The sequence below is a fragment of the Barbatula barbatula genome, assembly GCF_947034865.1.
Source record: "Barbatula barbatula genome assembly, chromosome: 15".
Lineage (NCBI taxonomy): Eukaryota > Metazoa > Chordata > Actinopteri > Cypriniformes > Nemacheilidae > Barbatula > Barbatula barbatula.
The window spans coordinates 3,059,185-3,073,874 of record NC_136778.1 but is presented as its reverse complement, the minus strand read 5'-3'; the positions used below and the strand labels follow the sequence as shown (position 1 = coordinate 3,073,874).

At 37.0% G+C, this 14,690-nt stretch overlaps 2 protein-coding genes across 2 annotated transcripts; one reads left to right on the top strand and one right to left on the bottom strand.

The window, feature by feature from the left end:
- Positions 1 to 17: 17 nt before the first annotated feature.
- LOC306904478 (fibrinogen-like protein 1) lies at positions 18 to 10,954 on the bottom strand. The gene is made up of 7 exons (XM_079474420.1): positions 10,739 to 10,954; positions 8,233 to 8,706; positions 5,612 to 5,846; positions 4,580 to 4,717; positions 3,170 to 3,386; positions 1,769 to 1,964; positions 18 to 668 (listed from the first exon to the last, which is right to left on the bottom strand). Exons 2-7 carry the CDS (start codon positions 8,566 to 8,568, stop codon positions 522 to 524), a joined length of 1,269 nt encoding a protein of 422 aa, XP_079330546.1. The 5' UTR covers positions 8,569 to 8,706; positions 10,739 to 10,954; the 3' UTR covers positions 18 to 521.
- A 2,267-nt stretch (positions 10,955 to 13,221) lies between these two features.
- pomcb (proopiomelanocortin b) lies at positions 13,222 to 14,580 on the top strand (the record flags this gene model as incomplete). Its single annotated transcript, XM_079474549.1, has 2 exons — positions 13,222 to 13,275; positions 14,065 to 14,580. 2 exons carry the CDS (start codon positions 13,222 to 13,224, stop codon positions 14,578 to 14,580), a joined length of 570 nt encoding a protein of 189 aa, XP_079330675.1.
- Between the last annotated feature and the right edge of the window lie 110 nt (positions 14,581 to 14,690).

Genomic DNA, 14,690 nt, shown 5'->3' with positions numbered 1-14,690 from the left:
GTTCAGATTGAGGGTGTGAATTAGTAGTGTCTAGTCACAATAATATTATATTGTGTTATTGTGTTTTTAATTATTTAGCTTTTATTTGCATTGGACACATTTTTGTTAATACTTGCTCTGAACGCAGTGGACGGCAGGTCGTCGTTCTAGTATTTGAAGACCTACGAGCAGCTGTGATGGCTTACGGTGCATATGAATGAGTCGATCTCAAAGACGTGTTGTTTTATTTGTGAAAGTGTACGATACACCAAATGAGTAATTGTGCATGTGTTTATTGTCTCAATTTCACATTAGATCATTCACAGTGTAAATAAATTACAGAAAAGAATAGGAATTAAATATATTTATAATGCACATTTATAAAGTTAGCCAAGTTTTTAAATCTTATAATCTTGGGTATCTTCGGTATAAACCAAAGTCCATCAACACTTTCCTCTCGTCTGCCGTCTATTGACCTAAACCATCGTCGGCTCTGAGAACTTATTGGCTGGTCGACGTTTGGGCTCATGGTTCACCCTGATTCAGGGCGATAGATGCGGTCTGAAGGTTCTGGGTCGGATCATCATGCTCACCTTCCTCAGAGAATAGTAGTCCGAGTCTTTCCAGGTGTACCACACGATGCCATCGGGCCCAAGCGGGTTCTTACCCTTCAGAGAATAGCGCCCACCCTGTTTATGATAGCAAGAGCATCAATTTGACATACAGGTGTAGACACATATGTGAACAAGATCTTGTTATCAATGCACATCTTTCATGTTTCATGAGCCGTAATAAAGGCTTTAGAATATAACTCCATGGGTCTAAAAATCAAAGATTCTTGAATAATGCAAGATGGTAGAAATTATTTAAAAAAATTGTTAAACGAAACAACGATTTCAATACGTTTATCAGTCAAAGCAAAACTGTGGTCCACATAGCAGCGTTTCCATGTGCTGCAAAGGCACGTATGACGTGAAGATGGAAGGGCACAAACTTTATTGTATTAAATAAGCGAATACATTTCTCAGTTAATGAGAACAATCTGTTCCAATTTCAAATAAAGAAAAGATGAAAGAGTTTTCAACCATAAAAAACAAGACACTTATACGCAAATACTTTTGAGGCTATTATTAAGAAAGGTTTGTGTGAGGTGACACATAACTTTGCAGTGTATGAGTCCTTCAAATGTAAAACCTGCAATATGTGGTGCACGTAAAATGAATAGTTTATTCATTATTTGGACTGTGTATTTGAAAATTAAAAGATTTTGTGAATGTCCCCTATTACACAAATTTGACTAAATGAATAAAACACAAGTATACGTTTGGATATTCAATTGTACTTGGACAGGTTAAAAAAACTAACCAGCGTCAGGCAGAATAGTTTTTTAAAGAACTGGAATTACATTCAGATATCAGGACCTTAAAGGAACAGTTCACAGAAAAATGGCAATTCAGTCTGTATTATATAAATGTCTTTGTTTTGATGAACACAGAGGAGGATTTTTGTAAGAGAATGTTTGCAACTAAACAGTTCTTGTCCATCGACTACCATGGTAGGAAAAATGACAATGGTAGTCAAAAGTTCCCCAGAACTATTTGCTTTCCTACATTCTTCAAAATATCTTATTTTGTGTTCAACAGAACAAAGCAAATTTTCCTACTATGGTTGTCAATACTGGCTTTCCTACATTCTTCCAAATATCATTCTGTGTGAACATCTCCAGGTAAAATGACAGAATTTTTGGGTGAACTGTCCCTTCAAGACTACATTCAATCTACCACTGTACCTTGTAGTAGATGCCATTGAGGTTTGCGTAGAAACACTGGTTATACCACCAGCCTGCGTGGGAGATCACTGCACAGATGTTGCCCGTGTCTGGTGTGCTGAAGCCTTGTTTGTCATGGTACCAGCTGAAGGAATCGTCCACCGTTCCACTGAACCCAGACACATGGAGACGATACTGCGTGTTCTCATCCTCAACACTGAAACACACGGATGAAAGAACATCTTTACTTCCCCCACAAAGAAATAAGATTAGGGGAATAATGCAAAACATTAAGCAAACCAAAGGCGACTGTTAACTACATCAGCGTAGATGTTCTTGGCCAACTTGGTTCCACCACTTCATCTTACAGTTTTTCTCGATTGTTTACACACAAATATTGGTACTTGAGACACAATGACCACAACATGTAACTCATTCACCAACCCACTGAACCAATTCTGCTAAACTACAAGCACAATTCCTGCTTTACACTCACATTGCAGATCTAAAACACACTTTTTTCAAAACACTACACACAATTCTCTGCATTTGGCACAATTTTCGGGCAGAAAAATCTCTTGTTTTCACAAGGAACACACTGCCATTCAAATATGAACACTGACTCATCACATGTGTAAACACCTGTCACAAACGCTTATACCCCTTCTCCAAGCTATGGAACACGCATGTGGAGATATAGCAGTTGATGCTTTTCATGGCTGGACTGAAAAACATTGCTTGTGATGTGGATGAGTTGCTGTGGCCAGACCCAAACCCAAGAGAAGATGCAGCATCGTTTTTTTACTGTAACTGTATACAGTAAATTCTTCTGTTGTTTTGTATGTAGACCACTGTATGTGCAACTTTGCGTTGGTTGGGATGCACACTGCACATTGTGTACATCCACAAAAATAAAATATATTTGTTATCGTGTATTTGTGTGTTCTGACTATAAAAACTATTTTATATATATATACAAAAAATATTTTACAACACACTTATGTACTGTCTGTAGTAAGTGTAACACTGAACCATATAAAGAGCAAAGTCATTATGATGAATGGAGAAGTGTTTTCCATTCATCATAGTGTTTTATATAGAGCACATCAGTGTTCAACTGGTTCTTATAAATGTTTATTCACATGATGGTTTGTGTGTGTCATTTGAAAACAAAATACCATTTTGAGAAGAAAGAACATTGTTTTGAATGTGAAGTTTCATTTTGCAGGAGAATTGAGGGGTTTTGCCAATTGTGTTTGTGTTTTTTGATTTGTGTGTAGAGTTCTGAGAGTATGAGGCATGCTTTCAGAAAATGTGTGTAAACAATTGAGAAAAACTGTAAACCAAGATGCTACACCCCGTATCACCTCCCTCCCATCTGAAGGACTACAGCGAGAGTCACTGAGATGATGATGTCCTGACCTGAAGCTCTGATAAACCGCATGTTTGTGCTTCCCGCTCCAGTCCTCCATGTCGATACGGAGCGTATAGTCACCCTGACGGGTCAGATCATGGATGTGTTCATTACCCAGCCAATATTCTGTATGGAGGTCCCCAAAACCCTCTTTATACTCTTTCCAGCTTCGGTCAAAGTTCACAGAACCGTCTTGCCTACGCTGGATCACAGTCCAACCACCACCTGCCAAAAAACACATTACGTCATCAAAACACACGACCAGACACGCATTAGAGATCCTAAGATTCATCATTCAAATCTGTTTTTATGAGTTTAATGGACGAGTAATTCGGTGTTCAGATTATGATCATCACAATTATACTTATGATCAGAGAGCGTTTTGCAGGTCATCAAAAAGATATTTGCATATCCTATTTTCAGCCTCAAAACAGGAACCTCATGTGTCCCGCCGGTGCAATTTCAGCACAAAATTATAGTCAAATTGGAGAAGTCATTCAGATCTTCATTATAAGAGTTTGTTTTGCTGTGTTTTTGTAAAGTTCCTCCTAAACAATATAAAAAACAAGGACTTATCAACAGTAGATATACTGTGGGCTTCACCAGCACTATAGAAATAGTGCATAGTTTTATAAGTGTTGGTACAACATACGTATATTCTTCATTAAATGTTTTTATTTCTTTTTTTATAGGTTAATGCATTATCTTACATGAACTATAATGAACAATACATGTAACAATAATCTTTGTTCATGTTAATTTCAACATTTACTAATATCCTAAAAGTCAAACCTTGTTTACAATGCAGAATGAACTAACATGAACAATTGTATTGGCATTACTTCACAATAACAACTGGAAATAAATGCTACAGACCACATTGCTCATTGTTACATTATGTTAATGTGTTTACTGTTGTTAACAAAATTAACCTTAATGTCAAATGTAACCAATTTATTCTAAGTAACTGTCCTTTAAATTGGCAACTCTAACGTCATTATTCCATCTGCAAAAGTGGCTGAAAAAAAAAGAAATCCAATAGAAACCATCACAGAAATATTAACTATAAACCATCAGCGCTTTCCATTGAGACAATGAGAAAATGGATTTGTAGTGTGTTTTGAACATCATTCCAACAGGATTCATCTGCCAGATAATCCCAACCAATAGAGTTATTAGTTTCCATTAAAGCCAGTACTGTTCCCATTATAACCATTAAATCCATTACATTTTCTTTTGTGTTTGGTCATTGGGTTTTTTTGAGCAGGGAGATACCTGAAAAAACACATACTCGTGAAATGTATAGCTTGAATGTACGTGAATTTGTCACTTTTACTAGGTGGCCAGTTCTAGATCCATCAGTTATATTGGCAGTTGATCACTGAGCACTGCTGTATGTATTCTGTGGGGTTTTTTACCGTCTTTGTCCATATCACAGCAGACTTCCACAGGCATGGCCCCTAGCGAGGGCACCACAGTGTAGATTCCAGATCGACGTACTCCATTGTAGTAGAGGGAGGCGCAGTCGATAGGACAATTCTTGACATGCTGTACTTCTGGAATGATAAGCAAAAACATTAAAGTTCTCTCAAACTATTAACTAAAATAATTTTGACAGAATGATTTGTCACTCTCTGTTGGTCAACACCAAGTACTGATCATGGTTCTATATGTGGACTCAATGTTAGGGGTCAACGTACCAATGTTTGGTTATCATAGTTTACTACAGGGCTTTTCAAACTTTTTTGTTCAGCTCAACCCCTTTGACCAAATCATTTACGAAGTGCGAAATATTTCAATAATTTAATACTACATTTGCATTTATTTTTATCAGTTTTTAGTTTTAAACTAGTAGTATTTTAAACAACTATTGTTATTCCTAAACCTTTCTTTGAATTTTATTTTTTTTCAAGTCATGGAAACTACTGTAATTTGCACCCTGCAATTCCGTCATAAACCACCAGGGGTTCGCGGACACCGGTTTACTACAATTACAACTATTAAAACACTGTTAATTGAAACCGAAAATGACAAACGAGAAATGCGACACTAAAATTATGAACTAAACTAAATAATTTAATACAAGCTAAATTAAAAATACAACTGAAAAAAAAAAGAAAACAATTAAACTTATATAGCGGTTTCATTTTTAACAAATAAAAGAATAGAAATGTACAAACACAATTGTTAAAATTTCTGTAACACGGAAAATTAACATAAAAGCAATTTTAAAGACTACAATAAAACTGAAAACAAATCTATATCTTCACAACACACAGCAAAGCTGGTGTTCCTGGGGTCATGACCTTCCCTGAGTTTCTTTATGTGCTGTGATGGCCACACTGTATGTTTATGTGTATTTGTGGGTATAAACAGGGACTTTAGAATTGAGTTCAGGCATTGAAAAAGGTTTGAAAATCACGTATATTGGTCTCTTATGAATATGTTACCAGGATGCAGGGCTTCTTGTCCACTAAGCAGTGGGCTGGTGCGGACGATGTTGATCATGCAACCGGGGTTGCGTCTCACTTTTTCCACCAGCAGTGAAAGGTTATGAATCTGGGCCTGAAGGTCAGAGATCAATGAACCCTGAATGTGCAACAGTGTTGTGGCCTCCGCGTAATGATCCTCCAGTTCATGCAGACGCTGTTCCACGGATGAGTTATTTCTGTGCTTTTCTTCGCTCTGTTGAGAGACAGCCAAACACCATTAACATGAATGTTTTAGGTAAGTTTTAAAGAACACTACGCTATATTGTCAAGAGGCTCACACAAAGCTTGAGGTTATCGTTTGTATTGGCATGAAAGGGCCAAACAAGCTTGTTTACATCACAAATCCACTGAAATTTCATATTTCTTTTCTTAAAACAAGATTTTGATCATCAAGAAAATGCATCTAGATTCAAGAATGTTTAGGCATTTGTACTGAAAAAAAAGACCAAAATACTTAGTAAGAAAGTCATTTCTTGCAGTGCAGCTGTGAATCATTCCCTCGTATAACCCTGCATGAGGAGTTTAAGGGTGCATACTAATAAGGGCAGGTGCAGAGAGGTAAGCACTCCTGTGTTAATCTCATTAGCCCTCAGGTCAAGGAGACTTAAGTCTGAAAACTGAGCCGAGTTGGCCGGAGCTACAGTGTCACGAATTTAAAGGAGGGACACTTTCTGAAAAGTATATACTGTATGTGTACCGTGGTAAATTGATGGCATCTGATGGTCCTTTGAAAAGTAATTATTTCTAAACCCATGTACTGTGGTATTTACATCATAGTTACGTCATGCAATGATTGGATAGATCGAATACAAATTTATATTATGGTTTATTTTATTTGGGGTATAGCCGTTATTTTCATACAACTCATCTGGTTTTACAGTGTGTCGACTTATTAAATCTAGTGCATACTCAAGGTAAAGCTCAATTTTTACTTGTGCGTCGTACATACGCCGTAGGCTACGTGTCGGTTTTCACTTCTGCGTCGTTGTCCGCGTCGACAGGCAATGACCACTAGGTGTCAGTGCTCACGCGCGTGTTGCTTGTTAACCAAAGACAAGAGCCGAAGAAGAGTCGGCTCCTTTGAGAAGCATTAGCAGTGATAGCGGCAAGTAAACGGTCACTTTTGTTGCAGCTTGAGATGTTAAATACAGAAAAATTTATAATTTACTTCGATAATTAATTCAGAAATGCGCCGCGTTGAGTTGACGACTTGTTACATTTTCGGATAGGTGCGCGTCAGGTTACGGCGTAGGGCAAATTTCTGAAGCAAATTTAAAACAAGGTATATGTATATATATACTAAGTCCAGATTAGAAGCACTTCCAGTTTTCAATTTTAAATTTTTCATTTGCAAATAATTAAATGGTAAAAATATTTGTTTAAGATTTTGATTCGGATTTAAATGTTATGTTGGTGCATTTTGTGTAGTGTTAGAGAAAGATCTTCTGGTCCAGCGTTGCTTACGTTTTCCAAAGTGGTCTATATATACTGTATGGTTTTTCCGGTTTTAAAAATTTAATATTTATTGGTATGTTTATGTGTATTTCTTCTACCATTCTGTCAAAAACGAACAATATTTCTACCAAACTACAATTACAAATATTCTTTCCATTTACATTTATTTGCAGAAAATAAAAACTTGAGAAAGATGCTCTGTATTTTTGCAGACCTCAAATAAGTTCAAACTGTATTTACTTTTAAGCAATACATCATTTGTACAAGTATTTAGGAAATTGGTTAAAAAACTTCCTTTTTTAACATTAAACTTCTATAAGGAAATGTTGAAAAGATATTGAATTCCTCAATGTATTATTTTCTTTGTCAATAAGAACATCACTTGCCATCTCTTTTTGCTCTTGATAAAACAACAAGGAAACTTTCAGAAATTATTTCAGACGTCACCTGCTATGACTTGTTTATAAGGATTTGTTTGGCACTAAACTGTGGCATATAGACCCCTGACACAGATTCTGTGACTGATTCGTCCTCCTGTGTCTGACTCATTTTTCCTTTATTTACCTGTGATACCAGTTTCCTGTTTGTCAGATTAAATGTCACTTTTAGCATTTAAAAGCATTGGTCACATCTGGCCTGACCTATTCTCAAATATACGGACTTTTGATACTGCAGTTTCATTGATTCTTGCAGTTTTATTTTTAGTGCAGCCCACCTAAGATTTTGTACCCTAGTGCAGCCCACCAAAGATTACTGTTTGATAAATTGTGGATAAATCTGAAATAAAAAAGCAATAATAGGCTGGTGTGCAAGTAGGTGGTAAATATTTAAATATTGGCACATGACTTTATTTATTATTGCTGATTAATTATTCTGTACAAAAGGCAGAAAATACCATCAAAATGTGTCAGAAACTTCTTGAATACACTGCTAAACAAAAGTGCGCATTGGAAAGATCCATCTATTTTTGTGTGCAATGTGTATCCCAAGGTTGACAGTCCCCGAGATTATGCTCAGATATATACGGCATCTACTGTATAACTCTTTGCTAAAATGAAAGAAAATCTATCCATCCATCATAAGAACTAAATCACCAAAACCCAACTAAATTCTCTTTGACTCACCTGCAGCTCCAACACTTTAACTCGATGACGATGGTTGCGAAGCTCCTCCTGAAGTTCAGACACTGTCTCCCGCAGGGCCAGTATATGCTGCTTGCGTTCCTCGTTCTCATGAAGCCAGTAAGAAACCTCATCCGTACAGCGAAACATGTCCGGACAGCGCTGGTCATCCAGCTGGGGCAGCGTGGCCATTAGACGGCACATGCCATCCTCCAAAACCTGGTTGCTGTATTCTCCGCATTGAGAGGTGCTGATGCGGTGCGAGTGGTCATCGTCGCTCGCACTTGTTACCAAAAACAGCACGGCCAACAAGAGGGCCAAGATAGGCCTTCCCTCCATGTGTTTGACTTGGCAGACCCCCCTTTCCACCTTGTTGGAGGGACCCTGGGGGAGAGGGTACAAACTCTCTGACCTCCAGTCTCAAGTGTTGGGACGACTCAAAAGACACAGTCGTCTCTGCTTTCATTAGAATTTCACCTGTAATGAACACATCCTCGTTATTATTACTATAGTCAGGGAACTATATTGTGCACTTTTAAAAATAAAGTTGCTTAAAAGGTTCTTCACAGGGATGGAAGATCGAGTTTTGATTCCACAAAGAACCATTCAGACAGAGGTTCTTTAAAGAACCAGAGCTTTCTTACTGTTTTATAATCTGAAGAACCTTTTTTTGCCACAAAGAACCTTTAGTGAAACAGAAAAGTTCTTCAAATGTTAAAGGTGCTTTATGGAACCAAAAGGTTCTTCTACGGCATCGAAGACCCTTTCTTTTTTTAAGAGTGTAGGTCAGATGTTACACTGTATGGAAGAGGGTCTCTTGGGTTTAATCTTATACGGAAAAAATCTTGCATCAGAAAATGTGTCCCAGTAGCTCGATTGGTAGAGCAAGGGCTCAATTCCCAAGGACCACGCATACTGACAATGTTATATCTTTAACATACTGTTAATGGCTTTGGATAAAAAGTGTTAACTTGATATTGTTTATAAATACCACACACATGTACACTATAACACACATTAGGATGCTCTGGTGACTTTTATGTGCTTATGTGGGATCCAGAACAGCGATGGGCCCACTAAGAATAAAAAGAATATGAGTTGGACATTTACTCGGGTTAATATGGCATTCCAGTAGCTGACTAAAAACAATACAAATTTGGCGATAGGTGTCACATGATCAAGGACCTTAGACCTACACATGTCCATGCAAAGGCACAAGTTTAAGGCTGTGTTGCATGACAAAAATTCAAACCACAATGCTTTTGTAAACACTGCAATTGAAACACGGTTGTATTGACACTACGAACAGAGTTTTCAAGCAAACAAAAAGTTTGTTAGGTTTTGAATGATAAACAATCGATGAGCTGTTGAAAATCAGGAAACGTTTAAAGTAATAAAAATAACTCGGAATGATTACGTATCTTTAAAATTTCCTTGCAGACAGCAATTGGTTTTTGCCTTCGCATATATCGCATATAGGAATTTATAGTCTGTTTGATATTTGACCTGTGTTTCCTATTCCTTTTCTTGGGTGTGTGGTTCTAGGTGATGGCCCATGTGCGTGTGTGTGTTTCTGTCTGTGTGCGCGTTTTGTGTTTTGTGTGTGGCTGAATCTGTGTTTCTGTGTCTGTCTTCTGTGTTCTGTGTTTTCACCTTTTTTGTTTTGACTTGCATAATCTTATGTGTTTTGCTTATTGTGAATATGTTTTCTTGTACAGCTGATTTGTAAAAATGAAAATTGTTGACTTGACTTGAAATTAACTGATTAAATGAAGGTCCGGGTTCACAAACACGGCTTAATTCAACTAAGGCATAGTCCTGGCTTAAACTAAGATATTTATGTCGCTTTTATAAAAAATGCCTTAGAAGAATACATTACTGGTGTGCGTCTTGAGACAAAACAATGGCAGGCAATGATATTTGAAGATATTTCTGGGCAAGTTATATTGAGTGAAGACGCATTCATTTTTTTCTGGCACTAGCTTTAAATCTTATTTAGTAGATTTATTAGTAAATTAATTAACATTAAAAAGAAACTGTCGCATGCAAGAAATGTGTCGCACTGGAAAACGATCGCAACATTACAGCATCACGTCCAACAAAAAATGCATCTCTGACCCAAAGCTCGTGCACTAGATCCACCAGAGATTTGCCGAGTATGCCAAATCTCTACATCCATCTCCTGCAGTCTGAATAAAAACTATACTGGATCATAATAAAGCTCAACATTTAATGCTAACGGTGACACTTTTATGAGACGAGCGTCTGTATGGTTGTTTGGAGATCTGTTGCGTTTACCCATGATGACACCACACCGCATGCATCACAGGATTTCCCAAACCGTTTTAAAGCTGTTGACGCACTTTTGAAGCATTATATGATCAAACCACAACGGTAACCGTCAACATGTTCCACAGTGGGGTCAACAGAGATTTGATCCCCATTTGCATTTGCGCTATATCAGGAATAAGTTCCCGCTACCACAATCTTAGAAAGGGTTCGTCTTTACCTGTGATGCTGACAGAATTCCTGTTTGACGGTGAAAAAATAAAGATGTGTGTTTACATTCTCTCTCTTTTCTCCCCGTGTGTTGCAGGGTACAGTGGACATCTTATCCTTGTAATCCTGTATAATTGGATTCCTGATCAGGAGAAATAGAAGAGGGACATTTGCAGTCGATGGATTACAGCCGCTCAGACTTTCCTCCTTATCCTGATGCCTGATCAATCAAATCCAATGGGAAAATAATCGATACACCAAATTATGTTTGGTCAGGTGTCCCAAAATGTGTCGTGGTAAATGGTTTGTACTTGCAGAATGTTTGCTAGGCTGTTGGACGATTAATCGTGATTAATCGCATCCAGAATAAAAGTTTGTGTTTGCCTAATATATGTCTGTGCACTGCATAGATATTTTTATTTATAAAAACCTACACATACAAATACAATATTTAGGAAATATTTGCATGTATTTATTTAGATATTTTAAAATAAAAAAATGGAATACATGTCAATATTTGATGGTTAAATATCCATGTGAACGCTCTGTTAGTCTTTAAAGCATTTTTTGTGTTAGTAAAACATCATTTTTGTTGTCAGTTAAGTGCATTGTCACGTCCATAACTCTCATAAGAATATATAATGAAAATCAAATCAAATTTTTCAAAAGATTATCTAGCATTACGAGCACAGCTTCAAAATAGAAAATCTACCTGTACCATTGGACCCGCTTGCTACATTTCTCTTCATCTTTTAAATAAAAATCTTCAATTGTCCTGCACTTATAAAAGTAAGAGCATCACCAAACCTTGAAAAACTACGCAGAGATGACGTTTTTTTTGTTTACACCAGAATCTGTTTTGTTTCTGAATGACCCTGATAAAAATGACAATGAAACTAGTGATAGAGAGAGTAACTGATTTATCAGGAGTTACCACGACAACGCGGCACTAGACTTCCTCCAGGTGTAATAACAATAACCATTGATGAATCTTGAGGCACAATTGTAAAGAAACAAAACAACAATCTCTTAAAAGTCACTTTTAGGTTGAATGGAAAGCAACGTCTAGATATCTTTATCATACGTATACGAAAAGGATCCAGCCGTGCTTATAGATTGCATGGTGCTTATATGCTTCCCTCTATGATGAGAAAACCATGAAGCAATAACAACATTTAACATCAATTTCCTGTCTGATCTCAGTAAAACCAGCTGTCAGGTGTCTCGGGTTATGCACAGCAACAAAACCCCAACATCTGATTGATAATCCACCTGCCACCTCCGGTCTTTTCCGACATACGTCAAAAGATTTCTCTATTAGTAATTTTCCTCCTGGACCCACCCCCTCCGCGTAACCCCACCTCAGCATAGACCCACCTGATCATCTGCAGCATTCAGGGCTGGACGTGCACCTGTGAGTATATAAGAAAGCAGAGCTCATTCAGAAAAACACAGCAAGAGAGTGATTCATTCACACACAGCAGAAAAAAAGTGCTCGGAGATAGAAATAAGAGAACAGAGGTGAGGAGCCGAGCTTTTCTGAGATAAGACCTGGAGATCCGCAACAAGATTCGAGACCAGAGAGACTTCTGCCAATTGACAGAGGTAAGAGGATTTTGGTTTTGATCATGTTGGCAAATTAGAAGTAACTTTTCATTATTGTTACTATGTATTGTGACACCTAAAATATGATTTCGGTGTGTAACAGAGCTATGGACTATCCTACAGACTTTCCTCATATATATTTTATTATTTATAAGTATGTTAAATATTACATAATACATAAATATCGTTTTAAATCGATATTAGACATTTTGTTAAATTATGGCGCATCTTAATGAGCATTTTTAATAATATATTAATATATATATATATATATATATATATTATGTATAAACAAACGTCATTAGGTAAAATAGTAAAATTCGAAATATATTAATATGTATATTTAATATATACTGACTTAGTCATATTAATTGTGTTAGTTCCAGTAAATGAGAGTTTTCAGAATTCAAGTCAACATTTTTTTGACGTTTTATTTGGTTCTGTGAAATAGTGTAATATCATAGATTCAAATAATGAGAGACTTTTGAATGAAGTGTCATCCCCAATAACAAAATCGTTTTTTCATAAGAGCCTTTATGAACAATCCTGATAATGTGTATAAAAGCAGAAAGATTTTAGCAAAATAGTTTTTTTATCTCGACGCTGTTATTTCATCACCGACACAATACTGCAGTTGACGTCAGGATTTGATATTACCAGAACACTGCGGCACAAATCTGTGTGGCGTGATTTCACCTCAGTTAAGCACAAATAAATGGATGAGGTCAGACGTAAGTCTACTTTCATTACATTCTTGATTGCCCACATTAATGTTCATCATATTAAAAGAAAATGATTCTGAAGTTTGTTGAAAAGATATCTGTTTCTCATAACTTTATATAAACTGCCCACACGCATTCATTTGTCTAATGAGGACCACCAGACTCGATGCAGAAATGGTGGGTGGAGCAATATGATCCATTCAACTACATAAAGCCAAAGGTGATTGAAGAAAATTGCTGCATATAGAAACAATTTGTCCTTGACTAAAAACATCTCAGCATCACCCTTTTTTCTCCTTCCGGCATTGCATTCTGAATCATTTGAATGTTACCTGAGGATGTAGAAACTGATGATATGTCTCTTCTCTTGTGTTTTCAGTAAAGATGCACAGTCCCTCCTGGATTTTGGCTACAGCGATTCTGTGTTTTTATGAATTTTATGTAGATGGGCACTGCTTGGATTTGGCAGATTGCATGGACCTTAAATCTAATGAACAAAGATTGGTAAGATACATGAATTGGCATAAGTCACTTATTTGTAAATCATTAAAAAGGACTGAATACACAGTAAAAAAAAATATCCAACTCACAAAATGTTCTCTCCAAAAGGATACATAAGTAACATGAACATAGAATTTTTAGTTAAAGGATTCAACTTATTGTTTTTCATATACTAAACTAAATTAGTCTAAACGTGTTTCAAACAAAGATTATTTTGTTAATTGGACTTGAATCAACAATTTGTTCACAGTGTATCAAAAACACGGACTGCTAACATTTTACCCCAATATCTAAAGAAAAACTAAGCTACATGATATTGTAGTATTTTCACAATTTAAATCATACATAGAATGAGATTCTTGCATTAGGCTAAAGGAAAAATGTCAAAATGCACAAAAAGAAAGATTATAGGCCAGTTGGCATATTAAATTCTGATTGTAAAATATGACCCACACACTTTCATGCTTAACACGTTTTAGTAAACTTTCACACTTACTTTCATTTGCAGCAATGCATCAATCAATGCACAAGTGCACAAGAATACTTCAATTATGGAAGACTTTCTTTACCCGAACAGCAAAGCGATGAGGAAGAGGGCCTCAGTTTGGACCTGCTCCTATCTGCTCTGTCTCCTGTCTTAAACAACGCCCAAGACCCTACTGAAGAACCCGTCCACAGCGAGGACAGGAGGTCTTACTCCATGGAGCACTTCCGCTGGGGGAAACCCATGGGCCGTAAACGTCGTCCAATCAAACTATTCACCAACGGGGCTCTGGAGGTGGAACCAGAGGAGTCCATGGAGGCTGTTCGAGTAGAGCGAGACCAGGGAACCACCGTGGACGTTCAACAGAGGAATAACATAAAGAGCAATGGCAAGTACCGCATGACCCATTTCAGGTGGAACACCCCGCCTGAGAAACGCTACGGGGGGTTTATGAGGCCATCGTCAGAGCAATCCCACAAGCCCCTGCTCACGCTGATACGTAACGTCATTGTTAGAGATGGACAGCAGTTGAAAAATTAAGCGAGGAAAGATGGACAGAATATTCATACATTAACATGTCATCTTGTTTTCAAAAGCTTCATTAGAACAACGATACAGCGTACTATGAAACATCAATAAAGCATAGAACA